A 27,128-nucleotide genomic window follows, 5' to 3' on the forward strand; every position below is an offset into this window, starting at 1 on the left:
GATTATTAATTTTATTAAAAATGGAAAGTACAGTTTAGGCTGAATCTCAGGGCCAAGTCTGTCATGTTGTCCAGCGTCTGGGAAAAAAGGAGCCTTTGAGGGATGTGAAAACATCTAGGACTTTTCAATCTGAACTGACTTCTCAGTCAGTAGATCTTTTCCCACCTCCAACTTCCTTCCATGATTTTGAGACAGTAATGCCAGCAGCATGGCATGTTGTCACAGGTCTCATGCTACTACACCAAATGCCAAAGAAAAGCTGAGCTATTGATCCAGTGGTAATTTGCTGTCAAAATGACTATGTCTGTTACAGCAAACGAGTAGTGTTAATAATTTGATTTGATGAATGCTACTGCAAAAGACCGACAATGCTCAAAGCGCCACTTTTGACCTGCTGCATTTTTCCTGGCTCACATTAAGTTCTTGATCTTTGGTGGCCTTGACCAATTCAAGTTTAGTTATCCATTAAGGTGCAGTTCTGGAAAAGTTCTGTTTAAAATAAACAACAACTTATATTGGTGAGTAACTCATCAACTATGCAGCAGTCTGATTCTGATTGCCTGGCAGAGAAACACACACATTTTGTGCAGTATCTGATAAAAGATCTATAATGTGCTAACACAAACCTATCATGTAGCACCTGTGACTAACAGATTGTGATATCAAAGTCTTGATGCCTAAGTGCTCCTGTAAATGCATTAAACTTTTAGCGGCAGGAACTGTAGACTGCCAGTGACAAGGAGCTGATATGGTATTTCAGTAAAAGTTGATAAGTGTTATTGCTCTTAGAAGAAAAGAAAAATCTTATGTTCTTGAAAACCACTGGGCAGCTTGTGTTTTGATGGGATACTGTAATGCAGAGAGCAGGGATAAGGGAACACATGGACTCTATGAAAGCAAAAAGACATTTAAGAAAAGCTCTGTATTCTGCAGTAGCTGGAGTTCCTTGAAGTATGCTCCCATCATACGGTTGGCTTCGGGCATCTACCTGTTCACTTGAAACCAGCTTTTTTGGGGCTGTGTTTAATTCCAAGTACCGGTAATGGAGGCATGAAAGGCAGCACAGGCCCAAGCATGCTCTGCTTCTCGGATGTGGCAGAACAAGGATGTTGGAAGACTCTGTAAGAGTGGGGAGAAATGTGGGAAACTGTGTATAAAGCCTTGGAGATGAGAAGAATAATGGGTTGGAATGGCAAATAGGGGGATGGAGTGAACAGGAGAAGGAGACCTAGTCACAGTATACAGCCTAACAAAGCCCAGAAAAAGTTGTTCAGAGAAAACAGGGGAAGTTTGCAAGAACCTGGGAGGCAACAGGTTCTGTCTGCCACACCGCTCATGGCATCCCTTCAGCTTAAGGGCACAAATTAGCCTGATGAAATTCTCTCTGCTGTAAACCGAAGTGTTCTGGCCACCAGAGAAACATGATCTGCTTCTGACCTCCCATTCGAAGAGCCAAACTATGCCGTGGGCTGGAGGTTTGTCTGGTTGTGAAATGTTCCCGCTGTCTTAAGATATTAAGTTCAATGGAGGAAAAAATGGCACTGGTGCCTGCTGACAGATGTGTCAAGGTATGTAATGAAGCTGCTGCACAAGGCAGGTACAATCTTAATGGTTATGTGTGTGTGCTGTCTGACCTTTCTTTACACACTGAGAATTGGAGGGCAAGACAATGTCACATCTGGGAAATACTGAGTAAATATAATTGGCAGGGTTCCTGGACGTAGACCTCCTCCGGTCTAAGGAAAAGAGATGTTTCCTTGGTTTTGTCTTTCTGAAATAGGTCTATGAGTATCCAAACAGCCCAGCTTAAGGAAATTAATAAAGATCACAAGATTCCTGTGTCTAGTTACGATCCAATGAAAACTGCCCACTACAGCAAATCGCTGAAAAGTAGTGCCAGGGAATTATTTGATATTGAATACACCAGGTCTAAAGTTGAATGTTTTCCCAGTAAAAAGGGATTATTTCTCTATTCCTTATTTTGTATAATACATGGTTCTCATGTTTTTCATCATATTTTCTACAGGCAGTCCCTTCAATCGTTGGCAGCAATGTAGCACAATCATTGGAAACTTCTCTGAGCTCTGAGTTAGTGTGTGGCATCAAGTCTTTTGATGAGCCCATAGACCTTTTGCCTGAGGACAGATCAGATGCACTCTGCATCACTGATGCTGGGACATACGATACTTATTTCATCTTCTAGGTAGTTCCAGGCAACAACTGTGTTTAGGGCATAAAAAATGCATAAAAAACACAAACTAGGATCTCCCTTAGACCATTTTCTCTGGCATTTCCAAGATATAATTCCAAACAGACTTTGAAAACAAACTCTTGTGGTCATCTGATCTATGCCTGAACGAAGCTTTCTGATGTGTAAGGCATAAATAAAAGTTTCTTAGTAAATACAGAGAAGAAGTTTTTTTTTGCGTGCTGAGAATCTGCTAAAAAGAAAGCCCATGCCAGATTTAAGAAAAGCGTTGTCGATACAAGAGTTTGGACCAGTTGCCTGTGTGTGGTTGTTCCACAACCAGCAATGGGGAGAAACACGTAACTGTTAAGTTAGGGGTCACTGTCACTGGTCAGGGAAATACTCCAAAATAGGATCTCAGCTCCTCAGCCGCACAGAAATTACTGAGAAATTATTTTCAGACAGTCCCATAGATAGTGACATGAGAACAAGCAGCACTAGCCTGAGTAGTGTAGTGAGCAATCATGAGGCTGACTTTAATAGCATCTTTACTACCACAGACGTGTCCAGCACTCTAACAGGGAGCTCTCTAGCTTACTGCAGGTTCATATAATATTATCAACTTCAAGAGCCCCTGGAACTGTAAATATGTCTTTCAGTCATGCAGTGCAAGTGGTATTATTAATTCCTTAAGATTTTTGCCCTGAAAGTCTCATTTGGTTCCTGGGGTTTTCAAGGTGAAGACACACAAGAGCCTAGCAGAGCATGACCAGCAGCAGAACAGCCAGGGTGGAGATGGGGCAAGGGAAGGGGGATGACCACGGTATGAAAAGCCCCATCAATCTTTCAGTGGAAGAGGGACCACAGAGCTCTGCCCATTTTGCAGACGGGTGCAGCGCTGTTAGTTGCTCAGGACCACAACTGAACCAGAGCTAACTGTCCCTTCACATATCTCGGGAAGTGCAAGGAGTACAAACACGTACCTTGCCTGGGATTACTGTCCTCTAGGGACCAAACTTGAACTTGTAGAAATAGAAGTACCAGGAAGATCTAAGTAAAGAAGCTAATAAAATACTCTAAATTTGCATCTTAAACATTTTTTTTTCCATGCCACCCTGTAGAAATACAATAGAAATAGAATTGGCAAATACCATCCATACGCTACACTACAAAATGACTGACGGAGCACAATGTGAATATTACTCCTGGACTGAATCAAGAGAATGCATTAAAAAAAATGCATAAGTGGAATACTGATATGCATTAACTCAATCTTCTCTTATTATGGAATTAAAAAACTTATACCTGTAATTATGGCTTACCCCCATTACAAGCAGAGCTGCCACAGAACTGAACACGGGCCAGCTTTGTACATGAGTTCAAAGCCAGTGTGATGTTGCCTTATTTTCTTACTAACATCATCTTTATCCTCTCTTGCCCTTCTTCTCGGTTAACAAGAGTTATGTACTGAAAGTGCTGAGATAAAGTAATGGTAAGGAGGATACCGCAAAAGGTATTTGAAAAGCAGAAGTAATTTACTACATGTCTGCTTTGTTTTACTTCCTAAGCCTTCCTGTTGTGAAAGGAAATTCATCTTTTCTGGCAGACTCCAGCCTTTTTAGGCCTGAGAGCTCCCCGGGAGCTTTCGAGTGCAGGTAAATGGATGCGAGACTCAAAGAATACAAGGAACATGGAATTAATGTTGGGTTTTGCTTTGGCTGTCACATCTGACGTATAAGGAGGGTGCTCTATCCTTGCTTGCAAGAAGTATCTAGATGCAAAAAAAAACCCCACAAGGCTGAGTCCTCCACTCATTACTATGGGTCTGCAATGCCAGGAATGGGAAGGTCATGTGGCTGCTGGGTGAAGGATGTAGGATCTACACCCAGCAAAGTCTCCATGTGAGACAGACGTCAGGGTGCTCCCACCCCAGGGCCCCAGGACGTAAAAGCGCAGAGGAAGGCCTGTGGATGGACAATAGGTGCAGCCCGTATTGTGCACGCAGCAGAGACCCCAAGAGTAGGCACAGGGGAAGCATCCACTGCCTAATCTAAATAGCACACAGAGTGGTTTTGTCCTCTTCTGTTCTCCTGCCAGTTTGCACATATGTTCTGAGTATACAGCCTGCCCTCCAAAGACCACTTACAGGGGCAATCACAGGGAAGCAAAGCAGGAAGAAAGTATCCAAAAAGGGAATTTGTTCAAGAGAAAAAAATGGAGACAGATGTAGAGTGACTAGTCACGGCTGGCGGTAAATAACCCTCTGCCTGGAGTGCTCTCTTTCTCTAAGAGGAGTTCACATATTCCATTTCATATTTCCTTTCTAGGAAGTCAAATCTTTGTTTTCCTGGCATTTGTTATTTTTTTTTCTTTCCCCTATATACTTTTTTCCTTTTTGTACAGTCTAAAATTGTCTCCTCATTTTCCCTTTCTCTTCTATGTTGTGCTCCCTTTCGAGTGTGACATTTCTCCAGTCTCCCTCTCATGCAGATCTAATTTGCCTGCACTGTCCCAGGCAGCACCTTTCTCTGCAACCTCCTCCTAGTCTCCGTGCCACAAGCACTTCCCTCTGTCTCTACACGTTCGTGAGCATACGGGTGCTTCACACCTGCTCCTGTGTTTGAGTCCCCACTTTTTCTCATGTGCACACCTCAGAATTAAGCAAATGCAACACACACAGACAGAATATTCATCCTCTTGCTCCCATAAACCTGTCAAGGCATATAGGCCAAGAAGCTATCTCTGCATAAATCTAAATCTCCTGTGAGGAAGCAATCTACTCAAAGGCAATAAAGCCAAAGGATATATTATTATCTTTGGTGTGGATCCTACTGGGCTGGGAGGTTGGCTGCTGGCTCCTCTCTGAACTTTCCTTCCCAGCCAGAACAGCCATCCCACAGACAAGTCTAAGCTTCCTTTCCTTGGTCTGATTTCCTCCTCCCGTTGTTTGGCTGGTAACCCAAAGGACAGGATTTAATTATGGAGTTTGGAAACCTGGCTTACACTGCTCTGCCAGCACAGGATAAAACTTCAGCCTGCCTTCCGAACCAGCATCATTCTGCACCGTTGATACCTGCATTATCCCACGCAGCATAAAATGAACCACATGGAAAAAATGCCAAGTCAAACAAAAAGATGGTTTTAGTCTTTAAACTTCTACTGTGAATTTCACTGAGAAAAAACAAAAAACACTGAAGCCCGGAGATTACTGTATGTTAAAGCTGTGCCATCATTTTGACTGTAGATTAAATAAATGGGAAGGTCTTTTTCTGGAGAGGAGAGACATCGGAAAGGATGGATCTGAAACAGGTCCAGGCTCCAAAAGCTCCCCTCTCAGAGAGGAACGCTGCAGTCAGCCACCAGGTAACAGGGGATGTTAACATCATTTGTACGGCTTTCAGATGACCAATCTATTTTCTAGGCAGATGCCCCATTGAAGACTCACAAAATGTTTTTACACTTCTGGAGATAAAGCACCTATGTCAAACACAAAGGGCCAGATGTTAATACCAGCCCCAGGTGTGATATCTGAGGTAAGGCAGGGCACTGTGCACAGACCACAGCAGGATGTGTCCTTCAGGGGGGAGCACCTTGTGCCAGAGACATGCCACTGTTGCCCTGGCATGGAAGGACACTTCAGTAGTGTTTTGTCCTTCACCACTGATGAGCTGTGGCTCTTTAGGTAATCTCTCTGCCAGCCGTGCTCTTGCAGTGACCCCGTTCTACAGAGAAGCTGAGGCAATGAATTCAGAGGACAGGCTGCTGGAAAGCCATGGCAGAAGTACTGGGGTGGGGCTGCGTGGATATAGCATAAAGATGGTTTGAAAGTGCATCCCACACAGGCAAGATAAAGCCCTTTTTTTCTTCATAGCTGTGACAGTGATAGATAGCTTGGTGAATCTGAGCTATATCTGGTTGGTACCTGGCTTGAGTCCCTGATGTTGCAAGGTGATTTTCTGCCATTTTACAGGCAAGACTAAGCAGAATCTGGGATTTTTCTGTAGTAAGTGAGGAAGGTCACGTGGTAGGAAGAACCTTCTCTTCTCTGACTTGTTCTTGCCTTTCTGAGCACCTCTGGAAGTTTGACAGGGGCAGTTGTGCTTCTTCATGATGGGCACCCAGTGGTGCCAGGCGTGGTGGAGGTGTAACGCTCTAGGTACTTCTCTTGTCCAGCTCAGCAGCTCAGTGCCACCATCTAGTCAGGACTTGGATGAGACAGAGGTAGTGACCACATGTGGGCAAAACCACCAGAAGCGACAACAAAATTAATAGCCAGCCTCTGGCTACTGCACGAATGGAGAACGTTTGTCATTAACAAAGAGTACCCCAAACTTTGGGGGGAGTTAGCCCCCAGTCTGACAATGATGTAGAAGCAGTGACCCAGTCAGCTTTTAGGCATCTGTGTCTGCAGAGGAGGTTGTGATCTTTCCCTTTCAACGGGCGCTGAGCTTTTGTTCGTGTTTTTGCCGCTCCATGAGCAGGCTAGTTTAGTACAAGGTGAAGCTCTGCCTTACATCATCTGGAGCCTGGAGCTGATGGAGGAAACAGCCCCTGGTGTCTACTGAGCAGGACACCTCACTGAAAACACCAGAGCCCTGGGGACGACGGCGGCAAGGCAGTCACGGGGAGCCTGGCACTTGTCTGCCTGCAGGTCTACCCTCTCCTCCTGCCAAAGTGCCACATCTGCAGTCAATAAGGGCCCACAAGCTGGCTCCTCCTCATTAGAGGAGAGAGGGCAGCTGGCAGGGGATCCTCCAAGGGCTCCCAGGCGCGGGAATCAGTCCCCTCCCAGTCTGGAATAGCCCAAATTTGGTGACTTTCTGGGCATGCTGTAAAGGACAGCTGTTTGACAGGGTCTCCAGAGAAAGCTGTGGGTATGTTTCCTACATGATGAAGGATATAGGTGGCTGGCCAAGTGCCCACAGAACTGATTTTAATGCTGTTCAGGTTGAATTTACTTTTCTGTGCTCTATAGTTCATTATACACAGTGCCCTGGACAAGCATGTGTTGTTTCAAAAAAAACAAAACCATACTATTTTAAATCCAAATAAACAAGCAAGAAAAAAAAAAAGTACATATTGCGAAAGATCTTTTGGGCTGTTTAGAGGGCCTTCTCAAACTCTAGGAGGCTGAAGAAGAAAGCCCTGCTTGCCTTCATCTAACAAATAAGACCTGCTATTTTTATTGGCGATAAATACTTGATTATTTAGCTGTAAGCAAAATTGAGGCATTAACTTCACCTATGCATGTAGCACTGACCCAGAAAAATATTTGCAATAGTATTAAGCACCCAGATGATCTGAGGATAAGTGATCAATGGACAGTTAAGTATGTAACGTAACATAACCCAAAAGATGGTCAACAAGAAAGATTACACACAAAAATTGAGAGGCAGAAGAGCTGCTTCCTAAACCTTACGAAGTATAACGTCCAGTGATATCTACGCTGATATGAAGCCTCCAATCACACTTTATAGTATTACAGATTAATAGAACAAGTCCTTCTGTAAAACTCTTAAAAGTCATTGCTAAGTGAGCATGTAAGTGTTGCATAATGCTTGAAAAGTCCTTCTATACCTTATATACGTTTAGGAATATTTATTTAAACAGTGTAACTGTAGGGCACAGCCCAGACAGGTACTGCTTTTTGCGAAGTGATTGTCACCACTATCCCAGAATTGAATCTGGACACTTTGACAGAAAAAGACCACCTCTATTTTGCTGCATTATTTAAATAGTTCAGATATTTGGCCAAAATACAGAAATGACACACTACGGAAACATTCACAGCTGCAGGAGCAATAAAACCACTAGAATATTTTCATTAGACTGACCTTTTCTCAGAAGTTACAAGATGTTTAGAACTGATCACCTTTCTATACAGCATTCAGTGTATTCTGATAACAAAACAGAGCGACTGGAGGTCACGTTCTCGGGCTCCTGAAAGCCATGGCTTACCTGGCTCCACTTCATGCCATCCACTTGACTGGCTGCCACTTCCCGGAGAGCGCCCTTGGCTTGTATAAAACGGCTCCTCACCAGGACTGTCCATCTCATCCTCCACAGATTTGAGACGTTTTGTAGAGCTGAAAAAGTAAAAACACATAATAAATACCGTATGTATGGAAAGGAACAAAGGCACTTCTGTTGGGACATATCTTGCTAGCCCTGCTTGAGACTAACTTGCTTACGGAAACTCTGACAGATTTAGGGCCTTGAGAAGGGGAAGGTATGATGGCAGAGCCATCCTGCCTGCCCAACCTCCTGGCATCCACTTTTTGATTCGCATTTGCTTCCTTGCCGATGACTAAGCTTCTGTGAGATACAAACCAGTCTGTCACAGAGTCCAGGCTGAAGCCCTAAACACGCATTAGTTTAACTAGAAGATAGTTCAACATTTAGGCTTTCACAGATCAAAAAGCGGGACGTTTTTCAAAGCACACAGAGATAAATAAAAAGGCTAGAATTTAATTTGTATTGCGTGATTTTTGCAATTTGAATGAATATGGTAATGTCACACAAGACTTATTTCAACTGCCAGATTTTTCCACAGCTTATACTGAAAGACAAATTGTTTATCAGTTCGAATTTGTATTTTCAATCTTTTGACCGTAGCCATTAAATTAACCCAGACTTCAGTCCTAGAAGAAGAAGCGTAGACAAGTGAATGATGGAAGAATCCATCCTGGGTTTAAATGTTCATGTTCTCCTACAGTTCTAAGCATTTACTCTGTAACTCTACACCACCAAGCATAAAAAGCCCCCAACTATCTCTGGCCAGGGTCCGTACTAGAGGATTCCCTTGTGATATATCACACCTCCTGAAGCAAAGGCTCAAGAGACAGAAGAGCTCTTTCAGCGGTCTCTGGTGGCCCCTGACTCAGACTCCAGTATTTTTGCAGGGAGAGGATCCCAAAGCCAAAGACACTTAGCTTGGCTCTATTTTCTATAATGAGTTGTACAGATTGCATGGGGACGTTACCGAGAATTTCTCTTCTAAGTACTTTTCCAAGGCTGGGTCAGCTCACTTTTTTCCCCAAATCTGTATTCTATTAAGGCTTAAGGCGTTCAAGAACACGGTCCTCTGTATAGAGGGAACATATTTAACAGACATCAAACATTCCACTGCAATTTCTATTGGTTTAAAACTTGCAGCCTCTCCGCAGCTCCCCACCCAAAGCCCTGCACAGGTAGGAGCTGGCGGGTATGCAAAATCAGTTTGTGAGAAACAGGAAGAATAAGTCTTGTGGTATGCGTGGAATGCAGGTTTGGCCATTCCTTAATTTAGAGAATTGTTATGTGTCAATAGGGGAAATTGTGTGCATACAATATAATTACTGCCTGATAATTCTGCTGAGTCTGTGTATTTAAGGAATATTTTTTTTTCCTGACTGGGAACAGCCTAATGAGAGGAAAACAAACATATTACCAAGTTATTAACTACCCATGCTGTTTATAATTAGCTCCTTATCAGTGGTAGCTATTTGCTGAAGAATAGAAGAGCAACAACTGAGCTCTTAAGTAACATTAATAACCTCACTTTTTTGCTTCTGGACTCACAAGTAAATTCTACCTGAGAATGGTGCTAATGATGAACACTGTAGGGTGTGCAGTTTACAAGCAAAAAAGAAAGAGCACAAAGTTTTTAAATGATGTGTAATGGGAACTGTAGTCACCAAGCTTCATCATGTGCGCACCAAATGCAAGATATAGAATGTTCTTCCAACGACTACAAACTTCAGAATTTTTTGCTAAGAACCTCTCTTTAAAGATTTTTTTAAAAATAAAACCAGCTATATTCAAACTATAGAGACTTTCTACATGTGTACTTGCTTATGGCAAAGCTGGTGGCACTGCAGACCGAGATAAAAATGTAAAAGAACCCTGGGCTGGAGTTAAGACTTTCTTGTCATGTCTTTGAAATAAGTGATCTATTTTGGCTGTTGGGGAAAAAAAAATCAATCTGTTTCCTTAAGAGTGTTCAAGACTACTAGAGTGACTAGGCTTGTTTATAAATCTAATCTTATGGATGGTTGCAGTGCAAGGTGAAAAATAAAAAATATCCTTGTTAGATAGTCAGCATCTAAGCCAAAATCAAAATCTGACCATGTAGTCATCTACATTAACAATTCAGTTTTCCAAAGGCTGTGTCACAAATTTCTAAATATTGGATGAAGACCAGAATGCATTATAGGCCAAGGTCCTAAAAGATGTTAGTCTCACAGGTAACACTCTTTACAATAAAGAGTACATGTAAGACTTTTCTGCTAGGACAAAGTGGCACATCTTGATAGGCTCCAAATTCTCTTCTGCCATGAGTGAAAGTCCAACAATTCCAGTGGAACTTCTCCTGATACACCGAGACACAAGCCAGAAGTTACACAAGTCAATGCAGAAGTTTTTCTTTGAAGCTTGTAAGTATGAAAAGAACTTTAACAGCAATCCGGTTGAACATTCAGCTCTGAATCTGAAACAGCTCCACATCTTGAGGCCCCCAAACAGCTTGTCAGAGAATTTCATGGTTAGTTTCCCAGATGAGTAACGATGCTGGCCTGGGTTTCCAAGTAACCTGGTAGTAGGCAGAGATTAAATTACCTGGTAGAGGATGTGCTAGGTAAAGACCTCCTCATTGCTCCTGGGCTCATGCTGTAGTATGAAGAACTTTCCAAATCTGAGAGGGAGAAATTAGGGCCTGTTCCTGCAGCTATCGGTGCTGGGGAAACAAAAGAGATTGCAGTCAGTAAGACATGCGAATAAGGCATGAATTGCACTTCAAAATCACTTTCTTCTTCCTCCTGAGTGTGTTTAGTTTCACGATGAGAACAGGTGGGACGTGGAAATTAGGAAATGCTAATGGTAACTGGCATTGCAATCAAGAAGATGTAAATTTTATCAAGAATACAATGCTCCATGACATAAAATCTTTCTTACATCCCTCCAAAGGTTTTTGTTTTTTGTTTTTTTTTTTTTTAATAAACAATTAAGGCAAGACTTTCTTTAAGTACTGCTTTTCTATTAATATCATTCTAACATTTAATGAAACTTGTTGCTTTTGCTTTTAGGACAACACCGTATCTATTGGCATAGTTACAAATACAGCCTGCAGTGTGCTTGGCATAATCTATAAGCAGTATAGGCAGGGAAATACACACCTCAGGACCTTTGGTATATACGTGATGTACATCCACAAGCACAGAGGTTACAAATGCTCCTTGGAGAAAGCACAAAAGCAGATGAGAAACCTGAGTTCCTCCTCTGCCTGCAAACATCTGAGTTTTTCTTTGGCCTCCCCTCCAGCTAAATCAGAGCCAGAGACATATGACTCTCAAAACCTTTTTATCCAGCCGTTAGCTTCCACCGTTCACCTCTCATTACCTTATCCAGCACCTACGTTTTATTGTAAGGGATATGAATACCTTTAAATTCCTTGTCTTAGAGCCTTGGTTTTATAGTAAAATTCCTACACACCCTGAAGTTTGCAGGGCACAAGCCTGTGAACTCCATGTGTCATGTTCTTCTTGGAACAGAAAAGGAATGGAGCAGTTTAATGTTAAAGTCAACAGATAATGCATTTCACACACACAAAAAAAGCCACTACACAGCAAATGGTACCATATCCACTGTCGCTGTTCCAGTGCTATTTACAGGACAATACAACTTTGGGAGCTGACAATTACTGATCATGATTTTCTCTCACATTTCAGAGGCATCTGAAAAAGGACGTACTGCACAATAAAATGCACAAGCTTGGCCTGGAACGTATTGTCTGAGAGCCCTGATTCACAGCAACAAAGGCGAAGCAGTCTCAATGCCACACAGGGATGCCGAGCCAAGTTTAATCTTTGGTCTGAGAATCTGGCCCATTTTCAAACATGAAAAAATCTTTCACTCCGACGGGGCAGGAGTGAGGAAATGAAGACAGGATAGCTCCTATCACCCAGCTAACATGTCTGGGCTGAAACGCAGGCTGCTGGGAGGGCTGCCATTGACTGTAACGGGGCCAGTATTTCACCCCAAGTCTTAAGGAGCTCACAATGTCAGATTTGACAGAGGAATAATGTAGCTTTGCAGCTGTCTCATCATCCCCACAAGACAATTAGTTGTTGTTTGGCAAGGATCTTTTAAGAACGTCATTGAGACAGAAAGGGAACAGCCTGGATAGCCATGGAGTTTTAAAAGCATGGGACGGAAAATACACACCACCATTAAAACTTGAGAAAATCTGGAATGATCGTTAAAGGGAATGAAGTTGGGAAGTAATTTATGACAAGAACACTCAAATCCTTTGTTATCTTCTCCTAACTATCATATGCTTCCTGCACACTGGGTATATGAGAGGGTGTGTTAACAGAAAGAAAGAAAAATTAAGCGTAGTAAAATTAACTCATTTTATCAATTTGTGCTTTCTGTAACAGTTTCCTGACAGCAGCTACAAGAGGCTGTAAAACTGATGAATTTGCATGGAAAAAGAAACCGGTGTAAGTAATTTGTGTAAAAGGTAACACGGACATGGACTGCTATAATTCAGACACCCTGCAGATAGCAGACTGCTGCAGTGTGAGCAGTTATGGGTTAGAAAAATGACCACACTGCAGTCAGTCTGACTTGAATGGAAATCAATCATAAAGGTACTCTCTGCAGCATCTACTCCACAGTTTTCAGCAACTTCCTTGCCAAACAGATTTGTGCTCTGTAAACCTTTTGCTGATCAATTCCTCTGCACCCTCTGCCTACCAAAGCCTAACTTAACAGGTTAAGCATACTATTTTCCAAACAGGAACATAAAAAGGCAAACACTAAATTAAAGTACCATTTCCTTCTGAGGCACGAATGAATTTCCTTGGCATTGCAAGATTGATGAAACTTTTATTCCAAACAGATACGGAAGAAAAACTGGTTATCTGGATAACGCTGCTCTCCTTTCTCTCCTCCCCGTCTCCCCATTTATCGCTCTCTCCTCAAATCTTGGATATTTCTGTTCCAACACTTGAACTGGCCCTATAGGAAAATGAAATGTATCTCCAGAGCAGGGGTGGGGTAGGAACAACGTATTGCTAATGCTGTGTAAACTCAGCACAGAGTCGAGCTAATCACAGAGTAATTTCCGCCTGGGTAGCAAACGTGAAGGATGCTTTGTTTGTCACTGTGCCACGCTCAAGAGCCTCTTTGCGGCCTGAGGGTTGAAGAAAACTCACCTCTATTATAGACCAAGAGATATAAGCAGCAGAGGTTAAAGTGCCTGGCTGGCCTATGTCAGCAAGAACCTCAAACCCCTTGGAGGTCCTTACACAGAGGCCACGACCAGCTTGAGGTCTCTGGCCCTGGAAGTGCTGTGGCAAACATCACACAGGGCTACGCTGTTCTGAAATCCCTTCTCACCAAGTATTCCGTGCCCGTCTTGCAGCAAAGGGCAGTTGTACCTTTGCTCACAGTTACCCCATTTGCTATCATAAAACACAGCAGCGTGGCAACGTGCAGAGCCCACCCTGAGACTGTCAGGAAGAAGTTAATGTTTTTCATCCGCATGGCGGAAGGTCGCTTCCTCTTCCTGGCTGGAATTCGGTTGAAGTTGTGTGTGCTTTCTGCCTCTGCTTCAGCCACACCTCACACCTCCTGCGCCGGGCTTCGGCTGGGGGGAGCTCGCTGCCTGGCTTCTGCCCCCTCTAGCAACCCTCGAGCTTTGCAGTGCAACGTGCCAGAAGAGTGGGCACGGTGCTGCCAGCCCAGCCAGGAGGCATCCGAGCCTGCTCCAAATGGCTTTTCACACCTTGCACAGGCCCAGAAAGCTGATGGGAAGGGAACACTTGCATTTAATTTGCAGGACTCCCCGCAAAGGCTGCAAGGGATCAAAGTGGTGCAAACTGTGGCAGAACTCTGTATAAATTAAACCTCTTCATTGTAGCATCTGACTATCCACCATGCAACCTCCCTCCACCCTTGTTCCTATCCCCGAGGCACATGCTGCGGTGCCCTGCGAAGCAGCGGCGTGGTTAGGAAGCTCCATTCCAGCACAGTCGGCTGTTACACGCTGCAGCCTGCAGAAACTCTGGGCAATGACATTAAAAACAGGCCATTCCCCCCTCCAGAAATGCTCCGCAGCGAAGTGACCTTCTGCTAGTTCAGGAACATCTCCCAAACAGGAAAGGATGTCAGAAATTACAGTTGCGAGTCAAAACAATAGTCTCCACCTATGTGCCAGCATCAAGATGTCATCTGAGCCAGGGCTCCGACCTGGCGGGGGCGAGGAGGAAGGACCCCTCTTCCCCTAACACCCAGCCCGCTGATGTGCACAGGCTTTCTAAGCAAACAGACTGATGCTGGCATTCAGCTGTGGGAATCACACACACAAAAAATAAATCCCTGTGCAGATGGGACGTGTCTCACTCGCTCCGAGAGGCAGGAGGAGTTAGTTTGCCCCAAAGGAGGAGGAGGAGGAGGAAGGTGGGCACCTCTGCATCTCTGCACTGTGCTGCTCCTGGGGACATGGGGCAGTGTCACCCCTGCTGCCAGCCTGCTCTCCACTGCCAGCTTGTTAGCTCAGATCTTCACCCGAATGTCAAGAAAAATAACAGAGAAATTAACAAAAAGCCCTCTGACTTAACTCAATTGGAATATTTATTTTGAAAAATTTATTGAATTATAGAACAGGAAACCCACTAAATAAAACCAGCCAGGCTGGCATTTGTCTTCCTTGGACTACAGCACTCTCTTTTAGTCATGTTAATATTTAATTTATCTTTTTTTTTTTTTTTCCATTTTTATGTATTTATTTTCACAAAGGGGCTGGGATGTGACTAAGATCATTACATGTGTAACACTGCAGCAAAGTGATAATGTGTTTAAGGTTAAATGGGAGAAACATGACATTTGACTAATAAACTTTTTCCTGTGTTGTGACTCCATAAACAAAGGGAAACACACTGCGCTGCTGCTGCCGAGAGGAAAGGGGAGCTGGGTGGTTGGCTTTTTTTTTTTTTTTTTTTTTTTTTTTTTTTTTGTTTCCTACACACTATATCGTTAGATTCAAAGAGGTTTTGCCGAATACAACAGATATGAAATGTGTGATGTTCATTTTAAAATTACAAGTACAGCCTGCTATTGACCATCTAATTATGCTGAGTTCCATTTATAAACATAGCTAACCACTAAGTTTATAGAGACTTTTTGTGCTGCTTTAATAGGATATTGATCGAGAGCAAGGTTTGAGTGGACTGCCATTGAATTGTGTAATGGCATACAAAAGGCAAGGTCACGGCAACTGTTCACTCTATGCCTGCAGTCTATTTTTTATTATAATCTTTTTTTCTTCCTCACATACCCAAGCCCACACAGTGTGTTTTGGATAGCAGTGCTTTGCTAAGGAATATAGAGTATCTTTTTAAATGTTAATTTTCATGCTGCTGACTTTAACTACCTTCACTACTGTAATGCTTAGTATAGCAGAAAACATACAGGCTGCTGTTTAGAGAGAACTGTAGTATTACAGTCTGGCTTTCACACACGTGCTCTGTGTGGAGCAGAGCCTCTTCTCCTCTCCTGGGCTACAAGAAGGCAGCAGCATCCTCCCTGCCCCTTGCAGCCACCTGCCTGGCCCAGACCTGCGTCGGGACCCGGGGCACCCCACACTTTGCCATAGGCCCCCATCCATGTTGGGGTTTGTAGACTTTCCCTGGAGTTTGTTTGGGCTGTACCTGCCCACTGGATGAAAGGCATGAGGAAGCTGCGTTTCCTCCGTTGCATCCACGCCTGGAGTGGCAGCAATCATTTTCATTTCTAGCCTGACGGCAAGGACAGCTTCAGCCTCTGCCTCCATTGCTACAGCCTCGGTGCTGCAGGATCCTGAGCTTTTCAAAATGCCTTGGCCATGGAAGCACCTCTTACCTGTGGAGTTAGTGTAACTGTCTCAGGGATAATGAGCTGACAGTTTTTGTGTTTATACAGGAGCAGTCAGCAGGTGCATGTATACTTGGGTGCTTGTGGTTTCAGTGGCTCATTAGAAGGATTAAAAGTCACCCCACTTGCCCCATACACCTCCCTACTGCACACAGCTAACATCTTAAAACTCGAAGCGTGGCATTTTCAGTCCAGGGCGCAGTCAGAATTCCCTTGTTTATCAGTATGAAGAATGATGTCATTTTGACAAATAACACAGCACAAAACAAATATGTTTGATTTGGCTCTAGCGAATGTTCATAAATCCTAAATCTTTCTTCACATCCTGGGCAGTGCAGTTTATCTGGCTGCTTGAAGGACCTCCAAGGGAGGAGATCTTCCCAGCAGCTCTCTGCACAAGAGCACGTGGTGCAGACTCGAAGCCAAGAGGGTAACAGCGTTCCCCATGCCTCTGTCCCTGCTCCAGCCTGCCACGGTCCCCCAGCCCCTGCCAAGCAAACGGGACTGTACACTTGGCAGTGGCTTGGCACCACAGCCACCCCTCTGCCAGCACCCTCTGCATCCTCCAGTGCCCTGCAGATAGCTGCACACAGCGAGGGAAACATTTTCCTAACAAGGGTAGAGAGGGAAAATGTTTTGCTCGGCCAACAGCTGGCCGTCAGTTCACAAAACCCGAACATCTCCCAACGCTTCTGCTTCTGAGCCTTCTGCTGTCAGCCCAAACCTCTCTAGAGATGGAAAAACGAAGTTTCTGTTATCTGAAGGGGTCTCCCCAGTATCTGGGGTGACGCACAACACTTAAGAAAGGAGCTCACACCCTTTGCCTACTAATAGTGTGGGAGAACTGACAGCATGGTCTGCAACATCCACATCAGGTGGGGTGGAGAGGGGTCTATCTGTTTTTCAGATGAACATTTACGATCAGTTTCCCTATTTGACTCGTCTCTGCAAGATTCAGCAGCTAGGTAGCATCTCGAAAGAACACAGGCATCTGCAGGACTAAAGAAAGCAAGTTTCTGTTACCAAAACAGTCTAGACTTGTTCAATAGCTCACAGAAACTGCGATGATCAGCACTGATAGGTAAGATAGATAATGATAACAGCTGACCTTTCGCTTGATTAATTCATTCCCCAAATTTGCATGACAGTGACAACTGCCTATTACTTGGGACTCCTTGTCATGTGGGCCTCTGGGAACTTTACTAAATAAATCTGGCCCATAATTTCTATGGACAATATTTCATGGGATTAATTTTAGATAACAGCAGCCACAGGCTGGTTAAAACTGTGGGAAATCACTTATTTCTATCATCATAGTATCAAAAACAAGTGTGGAAAGAAAAATGACAGTGGACGTACACACAGATGACCTCTTTGTGAAGCAAACACAGAGCACACCTAGGAAGAGAGCAGAGACTAAACATGAGGGCCCACGATGGATAGGCAGGCTTGCTCCTTCTCTAGCCGTGGTGGCTTCTGAAGGAACGATGACTTTTTAGAAAGTAAAACCAAGAGAATAGGCCGAGGACATTTTGATTACTCAAGCTGCAGCTGGTTAATAGCTGCCGGTGAGTCTGGATGATGGCTGTTCATAAGCTGAGCTCTCCAGCATGAAAGTAAGCCACTAACTGGGACTGGTCTCAAATCAAGACACAGGAACACCCAGACAACCCAGCAAGGGTTATCTTGGAAAGAACACTCTTTAAAAGACCTTGCCTGCCAATTTAGACAAATATGCAGCAATTACTTCGTTGCTCTGTTATGTTAAATAATTCTTTGAATGAGAGCATGTGAATTCATACTGACTTCGCTGGGAATTTATTGCTAGACTCTACACTAAACATATCCTACTGGGTAGCCATGGCGTATCAGGCTGTGGGCTTCTCAGACCTCATAAAGTAAACAAGGTTACGGCTGGTCAGTACATGTCTGGGGCATCTCCAAGGAAAATCCAGGGTGCTATCAAAAGCAGTGTAGCAAAATAAGTTGCTGGCACTCTTCCCTCTGAGTCAGTTCTGAAGTGATATCCCGATATGCTTTGGGGACACTATTTTTGGTAGAGGTGCTGGCTTCTAGACAGGATATAAAACTGATGTCTTGACCTCCCAGGATTATTAAAGAGGCCATGAAAAAGAGTGCAAACCCCTGTGTATGGAACAGATAAAAGCTGAACCTTTTTTTTGTTTTGTTTTTTTTTCCTGCCAACCAACACTTTCTTTCTTATTTCTGACAAAGTTCATGCCCATGCAGGTGCCCCATCCTTGGAGGTGGTGCACTTCAATGGCAAGCAGAGGGAACATCACTGACACAGTTCATAGTTTGCAAAACATGCTGAAGGCTTTCTGATACACAGCCTTTTAGTTCAGTTACAATAAAACATCACAGAAAATTAATAAGCATGAAACATGACACTCATGAGGTCAATGCCAGACTCCCAGGGAGGCTGCTGGGACTGGGGCTGGCTGGGGAGGCTCAAGTCCTGGTTGGGAGCACTTTTCTAGCAGCCCTGTCCTGTGCACACATGAAGCACGGCTGACAGAGTCCAGAGGCAGTTCTGCTGTGTCGGGCTCCCACAGCCAAGATAAGATTGTGGTGAAGTGGGATGCCTTGCAGAGTGGGAGGGTGAATCCTCCGGGCTTGAAAAGCCTTACACTGTCACACTGAAGTGACGTGACAACATGGAGACGTTCGAAGACTGGGGATAACTTGGTTTTGTCCACCACGGCTGCAGGTACCAGCAAGGCAGTGTGCACAGTACAGTAAATTTGATGTCAAAGTCCCGATTTAAGCACTTCAGTAAGTGAACTGATTTGCAAATGTGCTGAGTACTCAGCAGCTCCTCCTGATTTCTAAGTCCTCTTAACTTTGTCCTTCTTACAAAATTCCCACCTGTCGTCAAGGAAAAAAAGATATCAGGAGAAATGTCTGCCTCAAACTTTTTCTCTCTGTCTCTTTCTCCAGCACGTATAACTCTGACATTCATGTGTCTCCCACTTGCCATGCTTTCCCTGTAGCATCCTATTTTTGAATACAAAGCCAATTTACTAGCTAGTGCAAGTCTTTCCGAAAGAGGAAATAAAACAGGAAAATCCTTGCAGAAACTCTGTGTTCTGTCTCAAAACCACAGATTGCCTGCTAGGTTTGTGCCAGTTAGATTCCAGCCCCAGAAGGACTTAAACTACATACTCAGAGCCAATACACAAACAAATATTCCTGCTATCTAGGAGCAGAACCATTTTTATCGCTGGCAGTGCTGAAGAGATTGGTTACAAACGCTCAGGTTGTAAAGGGGCACGTAGTTGAGCCGTTCACCTGGAGCAGTGGTGCTTGGTGACAATGGGATGTTACTGCATAGTTGTACATTAGCCGCAGAAAAGACCCCCAAAGGACTAGTACCTGCCGCCCTGGCTCACCAGCAGTCTCTCTGCAAGAGACTGTCCATACTCTCTCCTTGGACTATCTGGATTATGTCATAGCAAAATACAATCAATGCACCTTTGATCAATGGAACAGGGTGGTGACAGGTACTCTTAATTCACTGTTGTTAGTGAGTATTGACAAGCCTGTAATGATCATGCTGCAGCGTGTCATTCATGCTGGGGGTATTAGCATTCTTTAAAGGTCAAAAAACAAATCCTTCGAGACGGCAGAATAGCATACAGTTAATGGAAAATGCAGGCCTTGCGAAGTCAAGATGTATGCCTCTGAGATTATCAGAGCTGAAGTTGGTACAGCTGTCGGCATTACGAACAAGCTCATGGGTCTGTGGGTGTACACACACATGTGGACATGGCATGGATGGACACCACGTGCAAAAGCGGCGTAAGAAAATTTCCAGGTTTACATGCACAGATCGTGTCGTTTTTAAAGGTCTGGTTCAAATGCAGTCCTTGAATCCTGCAAGGGGTAAGCTGATCTTTGTAGGCGTTGATCTACACTCTGATACAGAGTCTGCCCATTTTCAGCTGGGTACCAGACGAGCTTATCAACTTGCACATGCAAGTTTGCAGAATTAAAATTTTTTTTGTAACTTAATTTTTTATTTACTTTAAAATTAAGCTCTTTTATTTTCCCACATTAAAAGATGTGGCACATAAACACTGTTCACTGGCAAGAATCGGGGAGAAGAGACTCTCAATTTTCAAGACACTGTTTCTGAATTGAGGAAGGGGCACGATAAGAATCAAAGGAAAAAAAACCTGGGATTTCAGAAACCACATAAACCGGCCACAAAATGATACTTACTTTGTGAGACTCTTACTAGCTCAGTCACACTGAAAACACCTGATGTGACAAAACTGTCCTGGAAGCCCAAATGTCCTACAAAACAAACACAGTGAGAGAACTGCGATTAGCTTTAAGCATTTAATGACAGTATTCTCAAATACTTTACTTTCATTTAGACTTAAAATGTGACATCTAATTTCCCACTTAGCAGTAATTATTGTTTATGTAGGTGGGTAACTAGTCATACAGCTATGTAGGCTGCTTTGTGGTTTCTATCTAGAGGTTAGGAAAGCTAACATGACACATCAGCAGGGAGATTTTTACATGTTAAAGCATCTCAACAGGAAATCTGAAACAAAAGAGGACTATTTTAATAAACGGTTACCTTGGATGACCCCTAATGACTTCACAATTGAAATGAAAATACTGTACCTAGGAAACAGACAGGACAGCTAAGTTCCATAATCGTTTTAAACATTATTCTCTAAAGAAACATCTGATCAGGATTATCTACCCATTCATTCAAACAAAACAAGATTTAAAGATGTACTCTTCATTTTTCTAAGGTTACACTAGGGAAATCTTAAAATAGCAGCTGGTTCAAAAAAATTACATGAATGCCTTTCCCACCCCCCCCAAAAAAAAAGAAAAAATTATAACATTTAAAACTAGCTTTCGAAAAGAAAAATAAATCTCTGCATAAGAAAAGTGTTAACTTTGAGCTTTGGAGTGTCTTTAGGAACCAGGGCATACGCTTCCACGCTCGCTTTCCCTTGTGCAAGGAATGCCTCTACGCTTGGTATCAAAATGTTATTACACTTTACATAACAGTATTTTCCTTCTTCTCTGAAAACATGCCTACCACCAAATGTTCATTTAATTTTCACGGGTATGATCAATTACAAAAGGAGCAGTTTCGGGCCGCAGCCCAGTGTCAGTGTGGGGAGCGGGATACAGCAGTTCACGCCGCACGTATCTGGACTTCAATTAGAGGTCTGCAGTTAGTCGTCCAGACTGACCTCTTGCTTTTGAAATCAGGGTCAAAGGAGAAATCTCAGGATAAAGAGATTATTAAAAGAACTGTAAAGTCCTACTTGTCCACAGGATAAGTGGCATACCTTTTTAGGTTGTCCTACTTAGAGTCACTGATTCCGGTGCACGCACACGTATATTATTGAATGTTTTGCAGGGGCACCATCTGCTCCGTTGTTAATTGTTTGTCAGATTCAGTACAATTTCCCTACGTTCGGTATATTCTACTGGACCCCATGCTCATCCTGGCAATACCTGGGTACCTTTCTCTAATGACCAGAGCAATAGGACTAATGCAAGCTGCACGTTTGTTCTCCTGGCTTTCTTTCGGGGTTGTTTAAAAAACCCAACATATCCTGTTGCCACTTCTAACTGCAGCACGGGAAATAAAAGAAACACCTCTTGTGTGCAGGACTATGGTGGGTGACGTGTCAGGAAAAGGTTTGCGAGAGATCTGGAGGGAGGTCAGCCCTTCATTTCCAGCCAAGATCTCAGCAAATTCTGCTCCTGCATAGAAGAACTTCCCTGCTTCTGTGAGCATCCCACAGTGCCAGATGAACGCAGTCGCTAAGCTAACAGACTTGAGACAAGTTTCTACATCAGGCATGTTTTTATACTTCAGCAATAATGATGAGTTTTCAAACTGTGTATATGTATATCTTTGGGCATCCTTGTGTATGTGTGTATACATATGTATTATGTACACAAACATATAAATATACACAAATCTGTCATGCTCCAGCTGTAGATAAATGTACTATAAAATATTGAAATTGATGCTGAAATTCAACACAAACAAATTCCTCAATCTGCAAACAAGGTTTTTATTTACATCAAGAGAATAAATTTTTCTCTACTTCAAATGAAAAAATGTTCTTACAAGCTTTTATTTTTCCTTATTTTCAACCTCAAAATAGCTTTCAGATAATTGTAAATGCTTTTGCCTGATCTACTTTGTATTTTACCATAATAAAGGTGATGACTACATCATTCTGCTTTTTAGAAATGGTTGATGGCCGTACACGATGTTTGTTCATTGACAATTTCCCAAGTATTTTTAATATGAAGACCTACTTTTCATATGCTGCAGCAGACCTGCCTATTGAATTAAATGATCTGTGAATTAAAAATAATTCTCTTAGGTCTTCACTGAAACCACTCATGTGCCTAAAATTAAGCATATGCTTAAGTGCCTTGCTGGATCAGGGCCAGGATGCTTACTACTCCGCAGAGCCCTTCGTAGGGAAGCCAGTCTATGCTGTGTAACTTCTCATACTGTGCTCATCATGGCAGTATCTGAGCAACTTCCAGAAGTGCATTCAGCGATGCTACAAACATCTGTCACGTGTCGGATTTTTTTTTCACAGTGCACCATACTGGCTCTGCTCTGGTGTCCACTCCCACCTGCATCTCTCAGGAAGGTTCCCATTGCACTAAGAGTGAAGGTGAAATTTAAATATGGAAGTAAAAACCAAATCAGAGCTACGGTAGGACATTGGGCTGATTTTTTTAAGGGAAAGTCTAGGGCACTTTGTAATCACCCAGCGAAAACATGTTTGTTGCACAGCTAACCGTGTTACCTCAACGTAGCAAACACAGGTAAAACCAGACATTAAAATGCCGTAGGATGGTTTAAAACACATTCTATCTCTCAGGGTTATGCAGGGCATGAGAAAAGTTGAATAAGGTAGCTTGGGCCTGGTAATTTAATAATTCTTATTTTGCTGGGTATACTTGAAATGTCCACTTCTGTAGGAACATTTCTTAGGCGTGTACACGTAATAGTAATCATTAAACAACAGCACGTCAACGAGAGTGATTAGATTTTCATCCTTCAATACCGAAAATAAACATTTCACAAATGAAAGGTGAATTTCACAATTCTCCAATTCGTTATTTACTTATAAACATTAGGAAATCGGGGGCTCGTCTCGCCAATCATTAATAATAACTTGATGCCCATAAAAGCAATGCCCTTGGCTTAGAGTTGTATCTTGAACTCATTTCGACGCACAGTTGGTCTGAATTCACAGTTCAGTAGAACTCCAGGAAAGTTTAAAGGTTTGCGTGGCTGGTTCAGATTGCAAAATCCCGGCCTAAGACTAGCTTTTGCTGAGCTGTGGTAACAGTGCAACAAGAAAATGAGAGAAACGGGACAAAGAAGCCAGACATGTAAAAGAAGAATGCCTGGGAAATAGCAGGACCGACAGAATATGTGAAGTAAACATTTTTGCACATATTAAGAGGGGTCAAAATGCAAAAATATGTCAATTTGGCTGTTCCACTTAATTCTGAATGAGAAAAAAAATAGGTAAAGCCAAGCAATTATATATGCAGATGTTAGCATTAACGAGCTCCTTTACTGAAGAGATGATTAAACATCTTGAAAGCTTGCAAGATTTACTTTTCATACGGCACTTTACTGTAATACATGTACTGCGATACTTTTGCTAAATATCCCAAAGATAGGACATTGAAATTGCTGTATATGATCGGGTTATCTCTGCAGCTTTGTGCGACAGTCACATTTTGGTAGTAAAGCAGGTGTTCAAAATGAGGATGAGAGAATTTTTACTCACTTTATAAAAAAACTAACACAGCTCATTCACTGAAATTCTGGGTATAAATTAAGACACCTGGCTAGCCAAGGCAGGCCCTGACTCAGCAAAGCAGTTAGAGCACGTGCTTAATTTTAATCACATGCTTGACTAAAGCACATGCTTATTTGTCCTGCCAAATAAAGATGGGCTGACAAAGTTAAGCAGGCATTTAAATATACTGTTGAACCATTCCTTCGACTCAAGTCTAGGTGCAGCTAGGAGTTTGCTCATTGCTCAAGACCTCACTTTGGCTCATGAGGATGATCGTTTTCCCCCTGAGGGGTAAAAAAACCCAGGCTAATAGGACCAAATCGAATAAAACAGATCAGGATACTGACTAACAAATAACATGCCATGACCCAATCATACGTTTGGTGTAGCGTACAAATGCGATGCAACACTATTATAACAAGTACCACATCTTTCCATAACTTGATGGCTTCTTTAATTGGGGAGAAAATTCATAATGTGATTTACATATTCTTCTTTTAGATCCCAGTAAAGAAGCCAGAAGAAAAGGCTTGTATTGCTCGAGCCTAATTCTGATCTCACAGAAGTTTTAAACAAGTCTTTCTACACTGATCAAATAGAGTTTCACCTAATTTTCTCCTAATTTACACTGGCAGAGGAGAAATCAGGATTAGGACTTGTTGTCTAATGCTATTTGTTTTGAATTATTAAGCAAACATTCCTATTTCAATGAGTAAACGTGTACAAAGGCAACTAACCTTCGTCCTAAAATCTAGTTTACAGGGAGAGTATTGTCTGCTTTCCCAATTAATGCTGTAAAAAGGAGTCTCAGACATTGAGCTACCAATCAAGAGCTTGTGTTGTAGCTTGAGAAAATCATGACTGATGCAATTACTTTTATGTAGAAAGTCTGAATATGGTCTATAGGTTAAAGTTCATCGGGTTATTGTTCCTTAATTGAATATCAGAAGATGTTTTCAAGGTGCTTGAGGTACTATTGTTATTTAATTAGCAGGCTTCCTTGTGTAATCCAACAGTATTATTTTTATTATAACATAGTTAGATTGCAGCATAAATATACAAGGTATTTTCTAAACAGAGATATAGCCGGTTTCCTGAAATCCAAGCTTAAATAAAACTGGGAAAGAGTTACTCCTTTGAAGATGAAAAAGTCCAAATCCAGTTATTTCTCTTCCACTACAGTCCAAGTGACAATGCATTAAGCTTTGAAGAACAGCTTTTTGGGAGACTTTGATTCCTTTTCAGTGGTTTGAAATTACGCAAGTCGCCAAACTAGCACTGAAGCAGTTTCTAAAGCCTTTTTCATGTTCAGCATCTCACTATACATAGCCATCTTAAAACCTTAAAATAGTAATAATCAATTAGGGTCTCAAGCCTATTATCTTAACCAAATGCCTGCTTAAAAGAAAAGCCCTCTCTGCTCAAAGTGCAACTTGATTCCTTTTGGGTTTATCCTCTATCTAGATAATCCCGTGTTTCACAAACAATGTGGAGCAATAATATTGATTAGAAAATTAATGTCTGTATCACACAGCACAGGCAGGCCTTGAGAGAGGGGATGTTATCAGGGAGAACCTGGATCACCCCCAGGACTCCCAGAAGATTAGCTGTTCCGCGGCTGCACTGGCTGAGGCGGATGGGAGTGACAGAGTAGTCCTAATCTGTGTTCTCCAGCAAAAAGGAAAGGGCACCGCTTAATTGGAAGGTGAGTTTATTAAGCCTGGGCTGACCCAGCCGTGGCACGACTGCATTCCCTCCCAGAAACACATCCCTGTGCACAGACACAGGGGCCCGCAGGCAGCCTGGCACGGTGGCCGTGCGCTACGTGCGCACCCAGGGAGGACGGGGCACCTCGCTTCTGGGCAGCGTCCACCTCCAAAGCAAGGGTGGGGGGCCGGGGGGGAGCACCCTGGGCTGAGACCAGCCACTGCCCAAGCGCTTGGACCTGCTCGCCCTGCCCGGGGCGCCAGCAGTATCTCTCTCTCACCAAGAGATACTTGGTCACTACCTCATGCTGGAAATGGAAAGCTAGATCCATGGGGCCAAACCGCGCACGCTAACTTCCTATCTAATAAAAAAAAAAAAAAGTGGAGATCAACAAACCATCTATCCCAACCACAATACTCTGTCCAAGAGAATGTCTCTCCCATTCAGACGGACGACAGCACGAGGGATCTCTGTACACAGGCCTGAATACTGCACGTAGCTGTCACAAAATCTGCATTTAGCAACAGACCCCAAATACCAATCTCCGGAGCTGGCACGGTGGCCTCATTTTAATTTCTTTTTTACAAAATGCGTGCCTCAAATCTGTAAATGATAACCCCTTAATGATAAATTACACCACATTTTTAATTCACGGACTTTTTACAGAAGAGTTAAGCAAGATATTGTATGTTAAAGGTGATACGGAAATCTCTCTTGTTCCAAACAAACACTCCCGCTTCTATTTCAGCTTGTTATTTCCAATTTAATTTTAATGCCACAGCAATAGCTCACCTTGGACAAATTACAGATTTTCTTATGAAATAACTGCTGGGCCACATGTCACATATGCTGTTATTCTCTCCAACTCGCCTACCTGCCTTTGGCTGAGGTTTTAAGAAGCACCAGAACATTCTTTGTGGCCCATAGCAGGATGGATTAGACCGTCCAGGGCATGTCGTGTTAGTACAATAGAGGAACACTTTTAAGACTTTAAAGTCATGTAATACAATTCTAGGCTGGATCTTTCTTGTTAAAAAAAGTAGAATGGGAGTGATTGAAAGAGAAAAGGGCCAATATTTGACAACAGAAATCAGCATAACCTCCTAACAGCGGCAGTCATGGATGACTGCCCTTTGACCCGGGGAGATTATGTGGGATTTCAATGACAACAGCTGGAAGTGAGCATGTGAGAATAGAGAACACAGATCTGAGGCCTCCTACAAAAGACTGCACAATCCCTGCCCAGATCTGAGTGTTGATTAGAAATTGTTTCCTGGTCCTGGCTTAATAGAGTGTGATAATGAAAGTTTTGTTAACCCTTCACAATATGCAAAACCATTGGTAAATGATTTGCCTTTTTTGGTTTTTAGCTAAAAAAAGTCAGTATCTAGCAGGCAGTAAAATTGTGAAGCGCTGCTAGTTTCCGTGGGGGCACTTCTGATAGCAGCTCTGTTTCCATATGGTTTGTATACTGACGGTGGGCATCAGGA

At 42.9% G+C, this 27,128-nt stretch overlaps 1 protein-coding gene across 6 annotated transcripts in view; it reads right to left on the reverse strand.

Annotated features, from left to right (window-relative positions):
• NFIA (nuclear factor I A) overlaps positions 1 to 27,128 on the reverse strand; it is a 346,337-nt gene that overhangs the window by 67,732 nt on the left and 251,477 nt on the right. For all 6 annotated transcript variants that reach the window (XM_026853504.1, XM_026853499.1, XM_026853503.1 and 3 more), the window contains exons 4-6: positions 20,327 to 20,401; positions 10,784 to 10,901; positions 8,147 to 8,274 (exon numbers count right to left, since the gene is read on the reverse strand). In XM_026853504.1, the coding sequence (XP_026709305.1) occupies positions 8,147 to 8,274; positions 10,784 to 10,901; positions 20,327 to 20,401 (321 nt within the window). The remainder of the gene's footprint in view (positions 1 to 8,146; positions 8,275 to 10,783; positions 10,902 to 20,326; positions 20,402 to 27,128) is intronic.

The sequence above is a fragment of the Athene cunicularia genome, assembly GCF_003259725.1.
Source record: "Athene cunicularia isolate RWA chromosome 8 unlocalized genomic scaffold, athCun1 chr8_part1, whole genome shotgun sequence".
Taxonomy (NCBI): domain Eukaryota; kingdom Metazoa; phylum Chordata; class Aves; order Strigiformes; family Strigidae; genus Athene; species Athene cunicularia.